The sequence below is a fragment of the Magnolia sinica genome, chromosome 19 (genome assembly GCF_029962835.1).
Source record: "Magnolia sinica isolate HGM2019 chromosome 19, MsV1, whole genome shotgun sequence".
In the NCBI taxonomy this organism is placed as follows: domain Eukaryota; kingdom Viridiplantae; phylum Streptophyta; class Magnoliopsida; order Magnoliales; family Magnoliaceae; genus Magnolia; species Magnolia sinica.
The window spans coordinates 38,041,021-38,059,909 of NC_080591.1; the positions used below are offsets into that span (position 1 = coordinate 38,041,021).

The following is an 18,889-nucleotide window of genomic DNA, read 5'->3' on the forward strand; positions in this document are numbered from 1 at the left end:
TTTGGGTTGATGTGTGGTGTGGAGATGGAGTGCTTCAAGACCATTTTCCAAGCCTAACTCTCCTCGCGCCAGACAGATTCATTTTGGTAGCTTGGAATCCTCCTTGTCATAGGAATATGGTGGATGGAGATATTGCAGAATTTGTTGGTTTACTAGATTGCCTAAAGAGTAAGGTGCCTTTACCTCAACATGAGGTCTCGATGATCTGGACCATTCATAGCTGGGGATTTTTGGTTCAATCATTGTGTAGTTTGATTAATTTGACAACTTGTAGTCCTAGCCCTCCACATCCTTTTCATCATTGATTTTACGGAGCCCCTCCTAAAGTAGAAGTCTTCGTTTGGCTAGTTAAGAGAGAGTTCTTATTGCGGACAATCTACAAAGGAGGTCCTTGTTGCTCCCTAATATTTTCCTGATGTGTATGAAGAATGCAGAGATGATTGACCATATTTTCAAATTTTTCATTCATTGCCCCCTTGCTCACAAAGCTTGGGAGTTTTTTCTCTTTATTCTTCATACCAATTGGGTCATACCAGAAACAGTCGAAGCTTTGTTGTGGGCTTGGCATGGGGGAGGAGTTGGGAAGCTTGGGAAAGTTGTGTGGAGGCTCATCATCATGGCTTTTCTTTGGTCCATTTGGAGAGAGCGGAACAACCGGTGCTTTTGGAATGAGAGCTCCTTGGTGGAAGAGGTTATTCACAAAGAAAATGGTTTTGTTTTGGGTTGGGCTCCTTATGTTAATGCAGTAAAGACCACTAATCTTGTCTTTCTTTTGAGTTTTGTTTGTCATTATATTCTTTTCCCACTTTTTTGCAGGTATCTCAAAAAAAAAAAAAAATCAGTTCTCTCTCAAAAAAAAAAAAAAAAACCATTCTAGTTTGTTCTCATTGTTTAAGAAAAGTTTCTTGGCCTACTATAATCTTTGTCATTCTAGATAGGATCCCATCTATTGTTGTAGTACCCATAGTGACAAATCTCATTCTTGACAAATGCTCGGGGGATTTTCAGATTTTGAGGTTTTTCTAGGGATATTATCGGGAGATTGGAATGCCTTTTGGAAGTGACTCCAGATCCTGGTGGTGAGATTTCACTACTTACCTTCTAATATCATCTTTCTGTTGTTTCTCTCTCTTCTATTTCTCCATATGCTTGGTTGGTTCTGCTGGCTTTGTATATCTGCAGCTATAATTGGTGACTCTTGACTGTTATACCCACAAGAAGGTTTTGAGGCTGTTGAGTCAAGGTAATGACATTGTTAATCAATTCTAAATCTAAAATCGGACCTCAGGTATGTTCACTCAAGGTTACCTGGATTATGGGTAGCTTTGGAACATGGTATGTTGGGAATGGATATGCAGTATCTTACTTCCTCATTCCTCCAATATCTGGGACGCTAGAGGTAGGATCACGTGCATCATTCCAATATATACAATGTTTATGCAATATAGTTTTATATATGAACTAGTATTGCAATTTATATATGAATTGTGAATGTTATTATTATAGACCCCACATGCTTAGGGTTATGTTTAGGGTTGTCAATGGGCTGAGTAGTCCTGATGGACTTTCGGGCTTGGCCATATTGGGCCGGGTTTGGGGTGGTGTATCAGGCCCGACGATCGGGCTCGGGCTTAAATGAGGAGCCTGATTGTAAATTGGGCTGGACTCAGGTTTAGCACCCCAAAAGCACATAAACCTGGCCCAGCCTGATAGGTCTTTTCTAAACATAATTTTCGTCATTTTCTTTCATTCTATCCCTCTCTCTCGCACATGAGGCACACCAAAATATCATTTATCCACAAAGATATTCAGGGCTCAGACTCGAGCTGACTCAGGTCGGGCTTCATGTAAATGTCTTAGGCTGGACTCGAGCTGATCAATTTCAGCCCATCATGGGCCTGGGCTGGATTTGGGCTTAGGTTCAGAATTGCAAGCCGGGCTTGGATAGAGCTCGGCCCGGCCCAAACCCGGCCAATTGACAGCCCTAGTTATGTTATAACTAAATAAATAGAAATGTATAAATCACTACATTGTAAATATAAGTTTGCATGAACTTAATCAATAGTAAGAATATACAGCCATAATTTCAGGTCACTAAGAATAGTGACCTAGATATACAGCCATAATTTTAGGTCGCTAGGAATAGTGACCTAGATCACAAATGACCTAAAATCTAGATCGCTCAATCCGGAACTGAAAACGGGGGGGGGGGGGGGGGGGGCGTTCAATCTCCCTGCTCTTTTTTTTTTTTTTTTTTTTTTAAAAGATAACGAGAGAAATACATTAAAGAAGAAAGAAGTAAAAACAAAAAGGCTGCTGAGATAGCAGAACCACTAACAAGATAAAAATAAGAGGTCAAGACTAGAAAGATCATCAACTAAAGCAGACCACTCCACAACCAGACGAAACACCCTCTCCCAAACAGCATAGACCGAAGAACTGTTATCGTTGAAACACCTGTTATTCCTTTCTTCCCAAGTAGACCACCAAATAGCAAGAAGCATCATGTGCCACACCCGAGATTGGGTTTTACCTAAACCCATGCCAAAATGGCAAGAGCTCAAACGGAGATTGCGGAAGACAAGTAGAAACCTTGAATTTTCTGAACGCGATCGACCATAAATTGGAGATAAACTGGCAATGCATGAGGAGATGTTCGACCATTTCTTCCGCCTTCATGCAACAAAGACAGACATTAACAATTTGCATGCCTCGCTTCCTTAAATTATCATCAGTAAGGATCCGTTTTCTCCCAACAAACCAAGCGAAGCAGATGAATTTTGGAGGGGCCGGGTACTTCCAAATGAATTGAGCGGAGCACTCCGAAAGGGATGGAGGCGAGCAAAGAAGAGAGTGGAGAGATCTGACTGAGAAGGACCCAGACTTTTCCAAGAGCCAGATCGGCCTATCCTGATCCACAGTATTCGGAATCATTTGATAAAGACGATCGAGGAGGTTCACATATTCGTCAACTTCCCAATCGTGAAGATTACAAGTACAATCAATGGACCATACAATACCGGAAGGATGGAATTCATAACAAGGAGCAACAGGGATGGACTTATCAGAACTAAGCCGATAGATATTCGGGAAAAGGGATTTACGAGGAACGTTGCCCATCCACTTATCGTCCCAGAAATTTATGAGAGTGTCATTGCCAAGCTGAAAACCAATGTTAGCAATGACTTCCTTTCTAGCTCTTAGGATCCCTTTCCAAACAGATGAGGCTCTATAGGATGTAGATTCCTTTGTCCACCAGTTACCTTGAGATGTGCCGTATTTTCCTTTGATAATAGCATTCCAGAGGGCATGGTTATCTGAGGCCAATCTCCAAGACCATTTGCCAAGAAGCGCCCGATCCATGTATTTCAAATTTCTGATACTAGCGCCTCCCTCTTGAAAATGTTTACAGACGTGATGCCAGTCCAGGAGATGGAATTTCTTTTGGGAATCTTTACCAGACCAGAGGAAATCGCTGCGAAGTCTATCGATCCGCTGGAGAACCGAGGAAGGGCATCGGAAAAGAGACACGAAATAAACTAGTAAATTGGATAGAGCCGATTTGATAAGCGGGTCTCCCTGCTCTGTCCGAATCCAGAATTTAATTTAGCATCCAGTTTTCCATCATGGTCCACTTTTCAGTCCCTTGAACAGCTGTGATCATCCAATCAGGGTGCTATTGGGACCTTGTACAATCAAAGGTAGACCCCTCCTATCCAAAGGCCTTTGCTGATCATAGGCGAGCCCACCTGGACCCCGCATATAAATTTGCACTGTAATGAGCAACAAAGAATCGTAGTAGATCATAGCTCAAATATTCTATATGACAGAAATGCTTCCATTAAAAGTTCTTGTAGGAATATGCTAACTGAAATCATGGCTAAAGAGGCAGCAGTTTCAAAGTTCCTGCCAAATAGTAGAGAAGACAGCACAATAGGACCGTACATGATATAGACTGCAATAAGCATGAAGATCGGGCAGAAATTTCAAAAGTTCCTGTCAAATAGTAGAGATGACAGCACAATAGGAACATACATGATATAGACTACAGTAAGCATGAAGATCAGGCATAGGCAAAAGGTATCAAAGCCAAAAAAAAAAAAAGGCCTCTTTTAGTTTATAGATAATGCAACTTCATTAAAATTATAGAAAAAATTACAGCAGGGGAAGAGCTTCCCCATTAGAAGTCGCCGATTGCCAAATGCGTTGTTCAAGGTGTTCCATAACAGTGATGGTGGCTGTAATAGCCACCGCTATTACTGTTATGATATGGGCCGTTACAGGCCTTTTTTCTTTTTCTTTTTGAAAAAAATAAAAATAAAAATTCTGGACTGTTACAGGACTGTTACAGGACCTTTACGGCTCTTTGTACTTTAACAGCCATTTCAGCCTGTAACGTGGGTTACAACCATTGCTGTCAAGTAACAGCCATAATATAACAGATTTGGTATACCATGGCATTGTTTGGCAACTTCGCTGGCAATAATAATTGAAACACAAAATGAAGATGTTTAACCTTGAGAGAGTATCCCTAGTCTTACCTAAAATAAATGACAATCTCCAAAGTTTTTCCCAATCACTCAATGCCCTTCTCGACTAGGGGGATTAGAATGCTATCAAGTGAGCCCAAAAAAAAAAAAGGGGGGGAAAAGATTCTAAGACCCTCATGACAGGCCATAGCTTTCGGGAACATATTATCACCTTCTTTTGCAAGACCGCAAAAATGCATATTTCACATTTCAATTTGAATCACTTAGAATGACTTGCATAGAGGACTGAGATTGACCCTAGTGGGAAGAAAAAAGTCAACTGAATTGATCTTTTTATAGAGTTAACATGAATTTTTATTGAACCACCCACCAAGCAAAAACAAGGCAAGGAAAGAATACAAACCAACAACAACTAAGCAAAAAACAGAAAATGGGAGGCAGATCTCGCCTCCAACACATTGGAGGCCCAATCTCTCACAAAAAAGTTTAATTTTTCTGACCACCTCCTCAGATGCACATCTATTATGAAAACAACGCCCATTCCTTTCCTCCCAAACACCCCACAAGACTGCAACCAACACTAGCTACCATAGAGCCTGGCCATCTTTCCCCAGGGCCCCTCCATGCCAAGCACAAAGTAAACTATCCACCGACTTTGGCATGACCCATCCCATACTAAAAATATTCAACTAGAACTCCCACATCTTGGGAGCAAAGGTGCAATGTATTAAGAAGTTATCAATAGATTTCACATTGTAGATATTAGGGATCATCATAGATCTCTTCGAAATATTATCAACCGTTAGCACCCTTTTCCTACCCAAACCCACCATTGGCTGCCACTCTCGAAGAAGCCCCATAGGACTAAAAGTGAGAGGGAAAACAAGAACCAGACGTAAATAACAAGTCAAAGAGCATAGACCAAACTGACAAACGGCCCAAACTGTGCGCGTACCACACCATAGAGTCACATTCCCCTTGCAATGGAGAGAAAAGCCGAAGACTATCCAACAAGGACTCAAACTCCAAACATCTCCTCATCACTCAAGTCTCTTCTACAGGGAGGTAACCACACTCCAGAATTACTGGAAATGGAGTAACACCTAGCCATCGAGATATCCTATTCAGAAGCTAAATTGGCCACCCTCGAAGAAGCATCACAAAGTCTTCTTCCCCCACACTACAAATCTTCCCAAAAATGAATCCGGGTACCATCACCCAAAGCAAAAGAGACCCTAACTGTATGAGGTCGCAACTGACTCCACTGCTTTCCATATCCAAGAGACATGATAGATTGATAACCTCATTATCTTCCATCCCTTGTATGAGTGTCACACTTACAATGAGCTCTCCACAGCCTACTTTCTTCGATACCAAATTACCACAAACATTTGCCCAAAAGAGCCAAATTCATCATTCTGCATAGGATGTTGTGGGAAACTAAACCTTTCTACTACCTGTAGGATGATGCACACATGTTCTCTTTTGCAGGATGATGCACACACTCTGTCTAGATGATCAAATCAAAAAGAAATCAGAGGCATCTTGGATCTAACAGAAGAAATACTTCGGCAATTATATAGAAAATTTACTATTTGCTATATATGTTTCCTGGAGGACAACTGAGAAAGTCTAGTAGTCTATTTGAATTGACTGATTTTTATTTATTTATTTCTTATTATTATTATTATTATTTTGTTGATTTTGTCTCTTTTCTTAGTATTACCTAGGCTAGATCAAAGAAGTATGATAGAGAAGCTTGAGATACAGCTTGAAATGTTGTTCCCACAACATCCTATGCAGAAAGGTTTAGCTCCAAAACCCCGATGCCCACCCCTCCATCTTTCACTGGCTTGCACACTTCGAACCACTTAAGCAAACGAAATTTTATGCTTGTTCTAGGCCCCCCTCCAAAGAAAGTCTCTTCATAACTTTTCCAACACCAACTTTGGAAATTTGAAAAGAGACATGAAATACAACAAGATGTTAGAGAAGGCAACCTTGATGAGAGTGATTTGACCTCCCAAAGACAGGTGATGACTTTTCCAAATCCACAAATTCCTTTCGACTCTCTACTACCACCTTGTCCCAAAGATGTTTGGGTGGTTTCCCGATGCACAAAGGTAACACCAGGTACTTGGAGGGGAACAAACCCACCTTGCATCCAAACACCTATGCCAAGCCAAGGACCTCCTCTCCACTTAACCCCAACTTCCACACTCTCACCAAGTTGTTTTCTCACCTCCAATAAGCAGATGATGAGGATACGCATAAGTGAAGCAACTCTGTCCAACTAGAGAGAATATTCGATGTTGACATTCCTTGAAACTATTCACATGATACTCCAACTAACTAGAGAGCACTTAACTTGTCTACATTGTCATCCTTAGCATTAAAGATGCGCTTACTTGGTTCCTTACAAATGCTTAAAAGATTGAAAAGGGAGCATTTTTTCAAAGCAAAGAGTATCTCATCTTGAACAAGTCTCATTACATCATTTAAATAGATTTGCAGCCATAACTTGGATGACACAATGAAGTATCAAATAACTTGAAGAGGCGGACCATATTTTGTGTGCCACCTTAGAATGAATGAAAAGGTCGTCACCCACCGGGGTCCACATGCTGAGATGTTCGAATGATTTACAGAGTCCATATTTTCATTAATAAGCTATTATCCCATGGTCACACTTCATTGACGAACCTCATCTCTGATTTTTATAGTTGAATCTTGAATGAGAGCCGTTGAAAAATTTTGTTTCGTAGTTCTAAATTCATCTACAAACAGCCATGGTCAAAATCACCCATTCAATGTATTTTTCTTATGGTAACATGTATAGGTTGCACAACATGGACGGTTTTGATCTCCAGACCATGCAGCACGTTCGCCCCAGTATGCCACCTTCCAATGAATGAAAAGGTCATCAAACTCTACGTACATGATAGAAATATTGGGCAAACCATGTAGTTGGTGTTGGAAATGATCCAAGGTGAGAATACTGACAAGGTCGCAAGTGTAGGCCACACCAAATTTTCCTAAACAAGATTATGATGATACCCGCATTGCATGATGATGGGTACATCAGAGGACCTACTCGGGTATACCAGAGACAAATACGACCACCCACATCAGTGCAACCTTCTTTGTGAATAAAAGACAAGTTCCAGATGGGGTCCGCCGGGCCATTTTGAAGACCCCACAAGCATTAGACGTGAATCAGGAAGACTCCACTTTGGGATGATGCATGTGCGCTGCTTAGGAGACCATTTTAGTGATAGGATTTCTATTTCGTGTCAATCCGACAGTTGAATCTTGTCGATCAGGCCATCGGGCGACCAGATCTTTTATATCTAGGTCCCTTGGACTCTGATCTTGCTTTCTCTATATTTTTTTTGTTATTTTTAGGATTTATTTGATGGTTGAGATTTATAATAAATGTTTTAATTTTCTTATTTTGGATGATGAGCCATTTCACTTAAGTGAGTGGTATAGTTGTAATTATTCTGAATTTTTAATTATAAAAGCACATGAGAGGTGGAATTCTAACTCTAGTGGTGTTATTAAGAATAAAGAAAAAAGATAGAAGCTCTCTTGTGTGAAGGAATTTTTCTCATTTTGTTTTAGGGTTTGTGAGAAACATTCCCTTCCAATTGAATTTGGATTGGAAGGGTAGAAGCTTGTTTGGTAATGGATTCCTCAAGGTACACCATTCCTTTATCTCTTTTTCAAAAGGCACTCTTCTTATTCTCTTGCCTTCCTCTTTCCCCTTCCAACCTTCTAAACCCATTAAAACCCCACTCAATCATCCCTCTCTTTCTTCTCCATTACCTAGCCACATGTGGGCTATCGTTTGGGGTTTTCCCTCATTGATTTTCCTCCAAACCTCCTTAATCCCTAAATCCTTTAAATCCCAAAAAAAAAAAAAAAAAAATCTTAAATCTCCATCCATGAATACAAAACCATAATGAAAATCTGAATTTTTTGTGAGACTTTTTCCAAACCAGAATTTTGCTTACATCTTTGTCTATCCACATGGTTCTTGCACTACCTGCACAAGATTGGAAGTCACTACTTTTAAGTGGGCCACTTTTGAGTTATTTTATATTTTCGTGCATCGCATATGTGATAACATAGGATCTTCGTGTTATAAAGATGAATTTCTAAATCTATCATGTGGATATGCTTGATTTTACTTGTTGATTGCTGAAGGTAATGTGTAATTGATCTCTTAGCTTGCATCCTAGGACATTTTCCATCATCCTACATCAAATTTGGTATCAAAGCCTACTTTTAGCGTAGGGTAGGTATTCGACAAAATTCTTATACCCATAATAGAGCATATAGGTCACATATAGCTTACTGCATTTTATGATTTGGCTTGTTGAATTTTCTACTTGGGTATTTTCAAAGCCCTATATTGCCGAAATTTTTAGATTTAGTGACTTTAAGACACTGGTTGAATTTTCAGTTTTAGCCTTATTAGAATCATTGTAGGGTTGTACATAGGATTTAAGGTACTAAGAGTCATCATACATCAAATACACGTGTATCATATAGCAACACATTGAGAGTCATCAAATCTGATTTTTGCACCACATTCATCATATAGTACACATTCAGCTAGGTTGTCTCCCATTAAGGGTCGTTTAGTGTATGCAAATACGAACAGGTCATGGTTTTGATCTATTCCCCACCATGAAGCCGGATCAGATCACTGAGGCTCTTGAAAAGACTAACCACCATTTGACGGCCATTGAGACGCACGATAAGACCAAAGCCATGCAATTAACTGCAAGCAACCAGTGTATCACACGGCTAGAGGCTACCTTTCATGGTACCCCCATCACCAGAGAAGACCACCAATCTCAGGCAAGAGATCCAACGGATAAAGACCCAGTTGAGCAAGGTCCAGTGCCAGTAGAACCCATTAGGGATCGTAATAGGAACTTTGGTAAGGGAGTAGGTCATATAGGACCGCGCGCCCACACGCTCCGTAGAGAGTCGCTGGATCATTACAACCCGGAGAAAAAGGTTATGAAGAGAGTCAAAGTCAATGCTCCCAGTTTTGATGGTCAATTAAACCCGAAGCATTTCCTTAACTGGCCAGCTAACACGGACCACTTCTTTGAGTGGCATGATATGTCAAATCGCCATCGAGCGAGGTTTGCTAAGATGAAGTTGATGGGTCAAGCCAAGTTGTTCTACACCAATACAAAACGAAAGGCAAAGCGGCATAAAAATGAATCCATTACATCATGGGTTGAGATGAAAAAACTTAAAGATAAATACGTTCTGCTCTCCTATCGTGATTGCATTTTGGACTAGTGGCAGTCCTTGAGGCAAGGGTCGATGTCTGTATCGGATTACATCGAGAGATTCGATGAGTACATGATGCAATGTAATGTTGATGAGTCCCCTATTGTGACCCTATCTCGTTTTAGGACGGGTCTACACCCTGAGATTAGGCATGAGCTCATCCCTCATGATGTTGGTACACTAAAGGAGGCCTGCCTTAGGATAAATGAGCTTGAGCGATACCTAGTGCAACCGACCATGAGGAGGCGTGATTCCAATGGTTGGGTTGCTCCTCAGGGAGCCAAACCTAACCTTGGGAGCCAAACCAAATCCCTAACCGGTGCTTCCACCTATAACAGAAATGTTAAAGGTAAGGGTGTAGTCAGCACTAGTTTAAAGGGAAGTAAGTACATGCAGTGTTTCCGTTGCAATGGTTATGGTTACCTCGCAAAGGAATGCCCAAACAAAGAAAGAGATAAACCTCTTATGATAGATGAGGCACATGAGGATGACGAGGACAATCGCGACGTAGAGGAATATGAGTCTGATATTAGTGCTAGTAATGAGGAGTTTGATGATAAGAAGACTCACACTCTCGCAGTACTCCGATGCGCATTTGCCCAAGCTAAAGAAAATGATTATTGGCGTAGGGACATGATCTTTTACACTTATTCCAAGAGTGGAGGAAAGAATTGTAAAGTGATCGTGGACAGTGGCAGTTGTGCCAACATGGTCTTTACAGGCACTGTGAGTCGACTGAGCTTGAAAGCTGAGTCTCACCCTTAGCCCTACAGAGTCTAGTCGGTTAATGAGTCATCCATTCCGGTCTCACAGCAATGTTGTATCCCCATTCAGTTTGGGTCGTATAAGGATTCGATGTGGTGTGATGTACTTCCCATGGATGTCAGTCATACCATCTTGGGTAGGCCTTGGTTATTTGACTTGGACGTTACAATATTCGGTCGCTCGAATATTTGTACATTCATGTTTGAGAGAGAAAATTAGATTGAGTCCTCTTCCACCCAAGAGCATACCGGGAAAGAAGGAGACCACCAAGAAGGGTGATCCTGGAACGTCGAGGAAGCCCAAACCTAAGTCTCTTCATATCATTAATGCAAAAGAATTTGAAAGAAAGACTAGGGAAGATTTGGGTGTGTGTGCCCTCATAACTGGAAAGGCTACCCCCCGGGTTGGTGCAAAGTTGCCTAGCGAGGTGATTTCAGTGATGGATGAGTTCAGTGATATCTTTTCTGATGACCTCCTGGATGGGCTTCCACCTATGAGGGACATCCAACATGTCATTGATCTTGTCCCCATGTCAACTCTCCCAAAACTTTCTCATTACAAAATGAACCCCACGGAGCATGCGGAACTCAAGAAGCAAGTTGATGAGCTTTTTAGGAAAGGGCTCATTCAAGAGAGCATGAGCCCATGTGACGTGCCCGCCCTTCTGATGCCTAAGAATGATGGCACGTGGCATATGTGTGTGGATAGTAGGGCCATCAACAAGATTACTGTTAAGTACTGGTTTCCTATACTGCGTCTTGACAATATGTTGGACATGATGGCCAATGCCACAATTTTCTCCAAAATAGACCTCAAGAGTGGGTATCACTATATCCATATTCACCGAAGTGATGAGTGAAAAATGGCCTTGAAGACAAAGGATGGGTTATATGAGTGGTTAATCATGTCTTTTGGGTTGACCAATGCTCCAAGTACATTTATGCGGGTGATGACCCAGGTGTTGAGACCCTTCGTAGGGAAGTTCCTAGTTGGATACTTTGACAACATCCTTATTTATAGCATGACTAAGGAACAACACCTCCACCATCTGAGGTAAGTGTGTAGGATCCTTAGTGCAAAGAAGTTATATGTCAACCTCAAGAAGTGTTCATTTTTGTCTAGTAGCGCCATCTTTTTAGGTTATATTGTGTCATCTGAGGGTATGTCTATGGATCCCGAGAAGGTCAAGGCCATAGTAAGTTGGCCTGAGCCATCTAATATTCATGAGGTACATAGCTTCCACAGCTTAGCAACCTTTTATAGACAATTCATTAGAGGGTTTAGTTCCATCATGGCTCCCATTACTGATTACATTAAAAGATGGGAGGTTCCAATGGACTAAAGAAACCTCTAGGGCGTTCAAGGAGAATAAGGTCGATAACTTGGGCTCCTGTCATGCAACTTCCAGATTTTTCCAAGGCTTTTCAGGTCGTTTGTGATGCGTCTGGTGTAGGTATAGGTGGAGTGCTTAGTCAGGAAGGGCACCCTATCGCTTTCTTTAGCGAAAAACTGAATAAAGCGAAACAAAAGTATTCTACCTATGACAAGGAATTCTATATGGTAATGTAGTCCTTACGCCATTAGTGGCATTATCCATTACCGCAGGAGTTCGTCTTATTTTCTGATCACGAGGATTTGCGCTATCTCAACTCGAAAAAAAAGTTGAACACAAGGCATGCCAAGTGGATCCAATTTCTCCAAGAGTACACTTTTGTGTTGAAGCACAAGGTTGATGTTGAGAATAAACCTGCTGATGCATTAAGTCGTAGGGTTGCATTACTCCACTCCATGAGCGTTGAAGTCACTGGGTTTGAGCATTTAAAGGAAGATTATCCAAGTTGCCCAAATTTTGGAGAGGTATACTATCATTGTTAGATGGTCGGTATAGAGTAGTGAGTTTGTTCTGGTAAGTAAGTTTTTATTTAGAGGTGAGAGACTATGTATACCCTCTACGTCCTTCCATGACTTTCTTCTCCGGAGCTTCATGTTGGAGGGATAGCTGGTCATTTTGGGTGTGGCAAGACTATTGCCCTTGTAGATGAGTGCTTGTATTAGCCAAGTCTCAAGCGAGACGTGCCTAACATTATAGGGGAATGTAGGACTTGTCAGCTGGTAAAGCAGAGGAAGCGGAACATCAATTTATATACACCTTTGCCAGTCCCCCACGCCCCATGGGTTGATATTAGCATGGATTTCGTGCTTGGGCTCTCCAAGACGATTAAAAAGCACGATTCCATTTTTGTAGTTGTGGACCGTTTTTCGAAAATGGCTCACTTTCTCCCATGTTCTAAAATGTTTGATGCCAATAACATGGCGAAGATATTCTTTGGGGAGATAGTTCGTCTACACGGTTTGTAGAAGAACATTATGTCAGATTGAGATGCGCGGTTTATGAGTTATTTTTGCAAAACTCTATGGCACATGATGGGGACTAAGTTATAGTTCTCTTCAGCATACCATCCTCAGACTGATGGTCAGGCGAAGGTTGTCAATCGAAGCTTCTTTTTTTCCGTTAGCTTGTTAGCACACCCCACTGTCAGTTGACACTTCACTGTTAGCCACCCCCACTAGGGATCGATACTAAGACCTCAAGTGTTGTCAATCGAAGCTTATGGAATCTGCTATGATGTAAGGCGGGAGACCATATTAGGACCTGAGATGCGGTTTCGCCCATAGCCGAGTTTGCATACAACAATTCCATCAATAGGTCCACAAGAATGAGTCCATTTGAGATAGTATTTGAGTACAAGCCTAGAACGCCTATAGATCTCATACCCATGTCCGTTTCACATAGGCCATTTAAGTCTGCAGACGCATTTGCACAGCATATTCATGATTTGCATAGTGAGATCAAGAAGCGCATTAATGCTAGTAATCAACATTATAAAATCTCTGCAAATTCACATCGTAGGTTTAAGGAGTTCCAAGTGGGTGACTACGTCCTAATTCATATTAGGCCCGAACGATTCCCATAGGGAACCGTGAGGAAATCGCATGCCTGTAATGCAGATCCATATAAAATTTTGACAAGAGTTGACCCTAATGCGTATCTGGTAGATCTTCCATCTATCATCGGCATTAGTGAACATTCGACGTGGAGGACCTTATGCCCTGTGATGAACCCAGACATTTATCTTTTAGCCCTCCTGCAAACCTTTCTCCTATCCCAAATGATGGTGTCCTTGACCCTGTCCCAAGCCCATGGCCTTTACCAAACTTTACTTCTCACCCATTGTCTTCTCTTCCATCACTACTTGGTTGGAAAGAAGAGATCGAGGATGTTCTAGACCACTAAATGGTCTTTACCCACCATGGAGGATATCAGAAATACCTCGTTAAGTGGAAGAACAAGTCGTAGTCAGACAACACTTGAATTACAAAGGTAGAGTTCCAACGCATTGATCTTGACCTCATCGAGCGTTATCACAGCTTTATTTCACTAGTGGGGAATTCTTCTCAGCCAAGGAGAATTGTTGGGGACATTAGAGGACGACCACCCACATCAACGCAGCTTTCTTTGTGGATGGGAGACGAGTTCTAGATGGGGCCCGCCGGGCCATTTTGAAGACCTCACATGCATTGGACATACATCAGGAAGACCACTTTGGGATGATCCATGTGCACTGCTTAGAAGACCATTTTAGTCACAAGATTTCTATTTCGTGTCGAATCGACCGATAGATCTTGTCGATCAGGCCATCAGGCCACCAAATATTTTATATATAGGCCCCTTGGACTCTGATCTTGCTTTCTTTATGTTTTTTGTTAACTTTAGAATTTATTTGATGGTTGAGATTAATAATAAATGTTTTGGTTGTCTTATTTTGGATGATGGGTCATTTCACTTAAGTGGCATAGTTGTAATTATTCTGAATTTTTAATTATAAAAGCATGGGGGGTGGAGTTCCAACCCTAGTGGTGTTATTGAGAATAAAGAAAAAAGAGAGAATCTCTCTTGTGTGAAGGAATTTTCCTCCTTGTGTTTTAGGGTTTGTGAGAAACCCTCCCTTCCAATTGAATTGTGGAAGGGTAGAAGCTTGTTTGGTGGTGGATTCCACAAGGTACACAATTCCTTTTTCTCTTCTTTGAAAGATATTCTTCTTCTTCCCTTGTCTTCCTCTTTCCCCTTCCATTACAACCTTCTAAACCCATTAAAACTCCACTCAATCCTCCCCCTCTTTCTTCTCCTTTACCTAGCCATGTGTGGGCTCCCGTTTGGGGTTTTCCCTCATTGATTTTCCTCCAAACCTCCCTACTCCCTAAATCCTTTAAATCCCTAAAAAAACTCATTCCTAAATCTCCATCCATGAATACAAAACCCTAATGAAAATCTGAATTTTTTGTGAAACTTTTCCCAAACTAGAATTTTGCTTACATCTTTCTCTATCCACGTGTTTCTTGAACTACCCGCACTAGATTGGAAGTCCCTACTTCCAAGTGAGTTATCTTATATTTTTGTGCACCGTGTATGTGATAACTTAGGATCTTCATGTTATAAATTTGAATTTTTGAATCTATTATGTGGTTATGCTTGATTTTACTTATTGACTGCTGAAATTAATGTGTAATTGATCTCTCATCTTGCATACTAGGATATTTTCCATCATCCTACATCACATGCGAACTTCAAATGCAATAGGTGTGCACACATGTCAACATGTCACGCGTATGACATCCGAGCCATGCAAACTTCAAAAGTTATCCCCAGATAGATCACCAAACACAAATATGAGGCTAGTCCACTCATCAGTGTGGCCACACATGTATTTTGATTTATAATGATGGTGGGCCTGATTTATGACCCCACCTGATAAGCAGGCCAGCCTGATCTTCAGGTCAGGTTATCTTTATGGTGGGCCCTTTTGCACAACTCAGATGTCATACACATGAGACATTGGCATCTAAGACCCCATTATCAACACATTGTAGTTGAATTTCCTCATATAGGATGTGAAAATTAAATAAATACTCTCAACAAAGACCAGAGACGGCATTAGTAAGAGGGGAACCTTGATTAGGGTTGAAGGCCTAAAGAGATTGAGCAAAATATCTGAAAGGACTTAGATCAAGGGGTGAGAAGGGATGAAAGGCTTGTACACTTACCCAGGATTGGACCATAAACAGAACTGGAAAAATGGGATTCGTAAAGCTGACACCAAATAGTTGGGACAAGGCTATGATGATGATGATGATGATGATGAAACAAATAAACACCATAAGATAGTCCAGTCTCTTCACCAATCGTATCTACTTGCTAGCAATAGTGACCTTATTACTTTTCGTGGTACACTAGGATTGAAGCTGCAACCTTAAGAGAGTAAGAGACAACATTGTCCAATTGAGCTACAGCCTCTACCCCATGATATTTTTCCAAGAAACACTGAGGTTGATATATTTAAATTTTATTCCTATAAGTTCAAATTTTGTATTGAAAGAACATATGGTCAGGAAGCAGTAACAGATCATGCATGTATCATGTAAATGCAACTTAGTATCCGGAGGACAAGGCTGGAAGTAACAAGGAGCCTCCACCCTGTAAAAATTGTGTCAGAAATCCAACTCAGAAATGTGTTGCAGAGATTGACAGGGCAATTAGGACACAAGCTTCATGAATCTTTGTTTTTGTATTCAGCAGTATCTATATACCATATATAGGTATGTTTGGTAATGCAGATGCGTTTTCTATATCTTATGCAGTTATGAACTAAAATTTATATCACCATCATCATGTAGTCTTAATCCCAGTTAATAGGGGTCGGCTGAATGAATCATATTCCGCCATTCCACTATATCAAGGAGCATATCCTCAGTTAAACCATAGAATTCAAGCTCGGTGGGAGAAATGTAGATGTGCATCTGGTTTTTTATGCGATTGCCATGTACCACTCAAACTGATAGAGATATTTTATGAACTAAAATTTATATGATAATAGATTCTTTTCTTCTTCTTCTTCTTTTTTTGGTATAATAATATATCTTTAGAGACCATGTCTCTGTGGGCTGCCTTATAAGAGAGAATTTTCCTGATTGGAAACAACAAAATTTTATTAAAATTCAAAGGACGAGCAATACAGACCAAAACTTGCACAGGGAAAGTATACTTACCAAGAAAGATCTGGAGCAAATTTCTCGGCTAGAATGGCGGCTTTTAATGCCAATTCCTCACGCATTGCAAAGTCTGCTGTGCTGAGATACTGAGTAAACAAACCAATATAAAACATGAGCACAGTCCTGTTTCACTATTCTGAAGGCAATTGCTGTTTCATATGTTAAGTGTAAAAGATTCAGCTAGAGTCCTCTCAAGTGCTGAAAATTACAAACTACTGGATCTTCTTAACCTTCAGTTGTACCTGCAGTAATTCTTCAACTATATCCTTGGCATTTGTAACATCACACATGCCATAAAGCAAATCAAGAGCGCGCCTTCTAATACTGCAGAAAATCATTATGCCATGTGAGAAGAGTCCTTTTTATTCTCTCATTGAACTTCACAAATGAACATTCAATGGGAGAAAGCATGATTTACATGAATGAAGATTAACTGCATGAGCTGAAAGTGAATAAGAGGGGAAAATATAAGCATAGAGTTGCCCCTGTACAGTGCTATGCATGCAAGCACCAGCAAATAATACTTGATTTATGTATAACCTAAAAGAAAAGGAAAAAAAAAAAAAAAATCACTAATAGGCCTTCCACAATACAGAATAAGTGTCTTGTTTCAGTTTTTCCATCATATCAAGGGTTTGAGGTCTACGACAAGCATCCAATAAATCATAGCAACAAGGATAGCCACAATGTGAGGCTGCTGCAGATATTTACACATGCACTGATTCTTGACTGTTTAAAATATTTTCTCATAAAAGGAAAACTAAAGCATTACTCTGGTTCATATGAATTTACCAATACTGTCAGCAGTGTTTTAAATAGTGGTACTGTGTTGTGTAGCGTTCAGCACTCTATGGTGTGTAGCATAAGTAGTGTAAGCTACACGATACTTCTATTTTTTTATTTAAAAATAGGAAAAATGTGGTAAATAGTAAGAAAAACACACACGCACACACACACACACACACACACACGTGTGTGTGTGTGTGCCTAAAGGATGATTCATTTTTTCAAGTATTAGCATGTTTAAACAAGTAATTAATTATCATTTATCAAAAGCATTTCCACTTATATAAACCAAATCAAATCATTATCACATCAACAACTTTTAAAGCAATCAACTTTAATTAATAATGTCTAGTTGAAACCACTAGTCACAAGTATGAAAAGAAATTAAAATCCCATAGGATGAGAGTATTAAGTACAAAATACAAAATACAATTATCATTTATTAAAAAAATGTAGTGTATGCTGCATACAATATGCTACAGGGGATTTATGCTATGCAGCAGGGGATTTATGCTATGCAGCGTCATAGCTACACTACGCTATGGACGCTATTTAAAACACTGAGTGGCAGGGGGAACAAAACCGACTCTGTTACACAGTCATACGCAAATAGAAGAAAACTAAGAATTCAAAAAACAGTATACTGCAGAAAGGGTGAGGACCAGAAAATGTATATCTCCAAAGAATCATCAAAATTCCTATTGCCAGAATGCTATTGTCAATCACATCATGTTTTACCCACCTGATGTCAGGATCCTTCAAAGAAGTGATGATCTGTGCTTGGTGTCTCTTGATAATATCCTGCACATCTGTCACCATCAACATCCTAGTCATATTTTCCTGTACAAAAGCAACAGGATGTCAGTAAATGAAGATCACAGATGACGTGTTTATCAGTGTAAAAGAAATCTTGTCATGTTGTAAGACTGTAGACCTTCAGATGGTAACCTGGCATAGTACCATCTGGTTTGGTCTGCCCTATAACAATAGGTTATATCACATTAAATAAAATGGTAGAGCATTACAAGCAATTTGCAAATGGTTTCATTATATCATCAGTCCAGATAATACTAACCAGGCCAAGATATCGAATATTTGGTTCCCGTACAGCAATAAATTTCCCAAGCAAAGCTACACACTGAGACATCATCTCCTTTTCAGCATCAAGATGCATAACCTGTAATATGGCAGACAGACCATAAAGAACTATATGAGAATACCCAAGTCCTTTTTGAGGGATATCACAAGCATAAAATCTAAAAGAGATCTCACTTAATGTAAAGCTTGATCTTTCACCCAAAATAGAATTGACAATGAGCAGGAGGGCCATATTAAAGAAATAGAAAACAACAAAAACAGCAACATGATACAGAAACAGCTGACAGAATACAACATAAAATTTTAGATAAAAGACAGAACTGCTG

The 18,889-nt window shown here is 40.2% G+C and overlaps 1 protein-coding gene across 1 annotated transcript in view; it reads right to left on the reverse strand.

Moving 5' to 3' along the window:
• LOC131234440 (AP-2 complex subunit alpha-1-like) overlaps window positions 1-18,889 on the reverse strand; it is a 111,629-nt gene that overhangs the window by 35,202 nt on the left and 57,538 nt on the right. The window contains exons 9-12 of the mRNA XM_058231313.1: window positions 18,541-18,642; window positions 18,208-18,305; window positions 16,922-17,003; window positions 16,677-16,765 (exon numbers count right to left, since the gene is read on the reverse strand). Coding sequence (XP_058087296.1) covers window positions 16,677-16,765; window positions 16,922-17,003; window positions 18,208-18,305; window positions 18,541-18,642 — 371 coding nt within the window. The remainder of the gene's footprint in view (window positions 1-16,676; window positions 16,766-16,921; window positions 17,004-18,207; window positions 18,306-18,540; window positions 18,643-18,889) is intronic.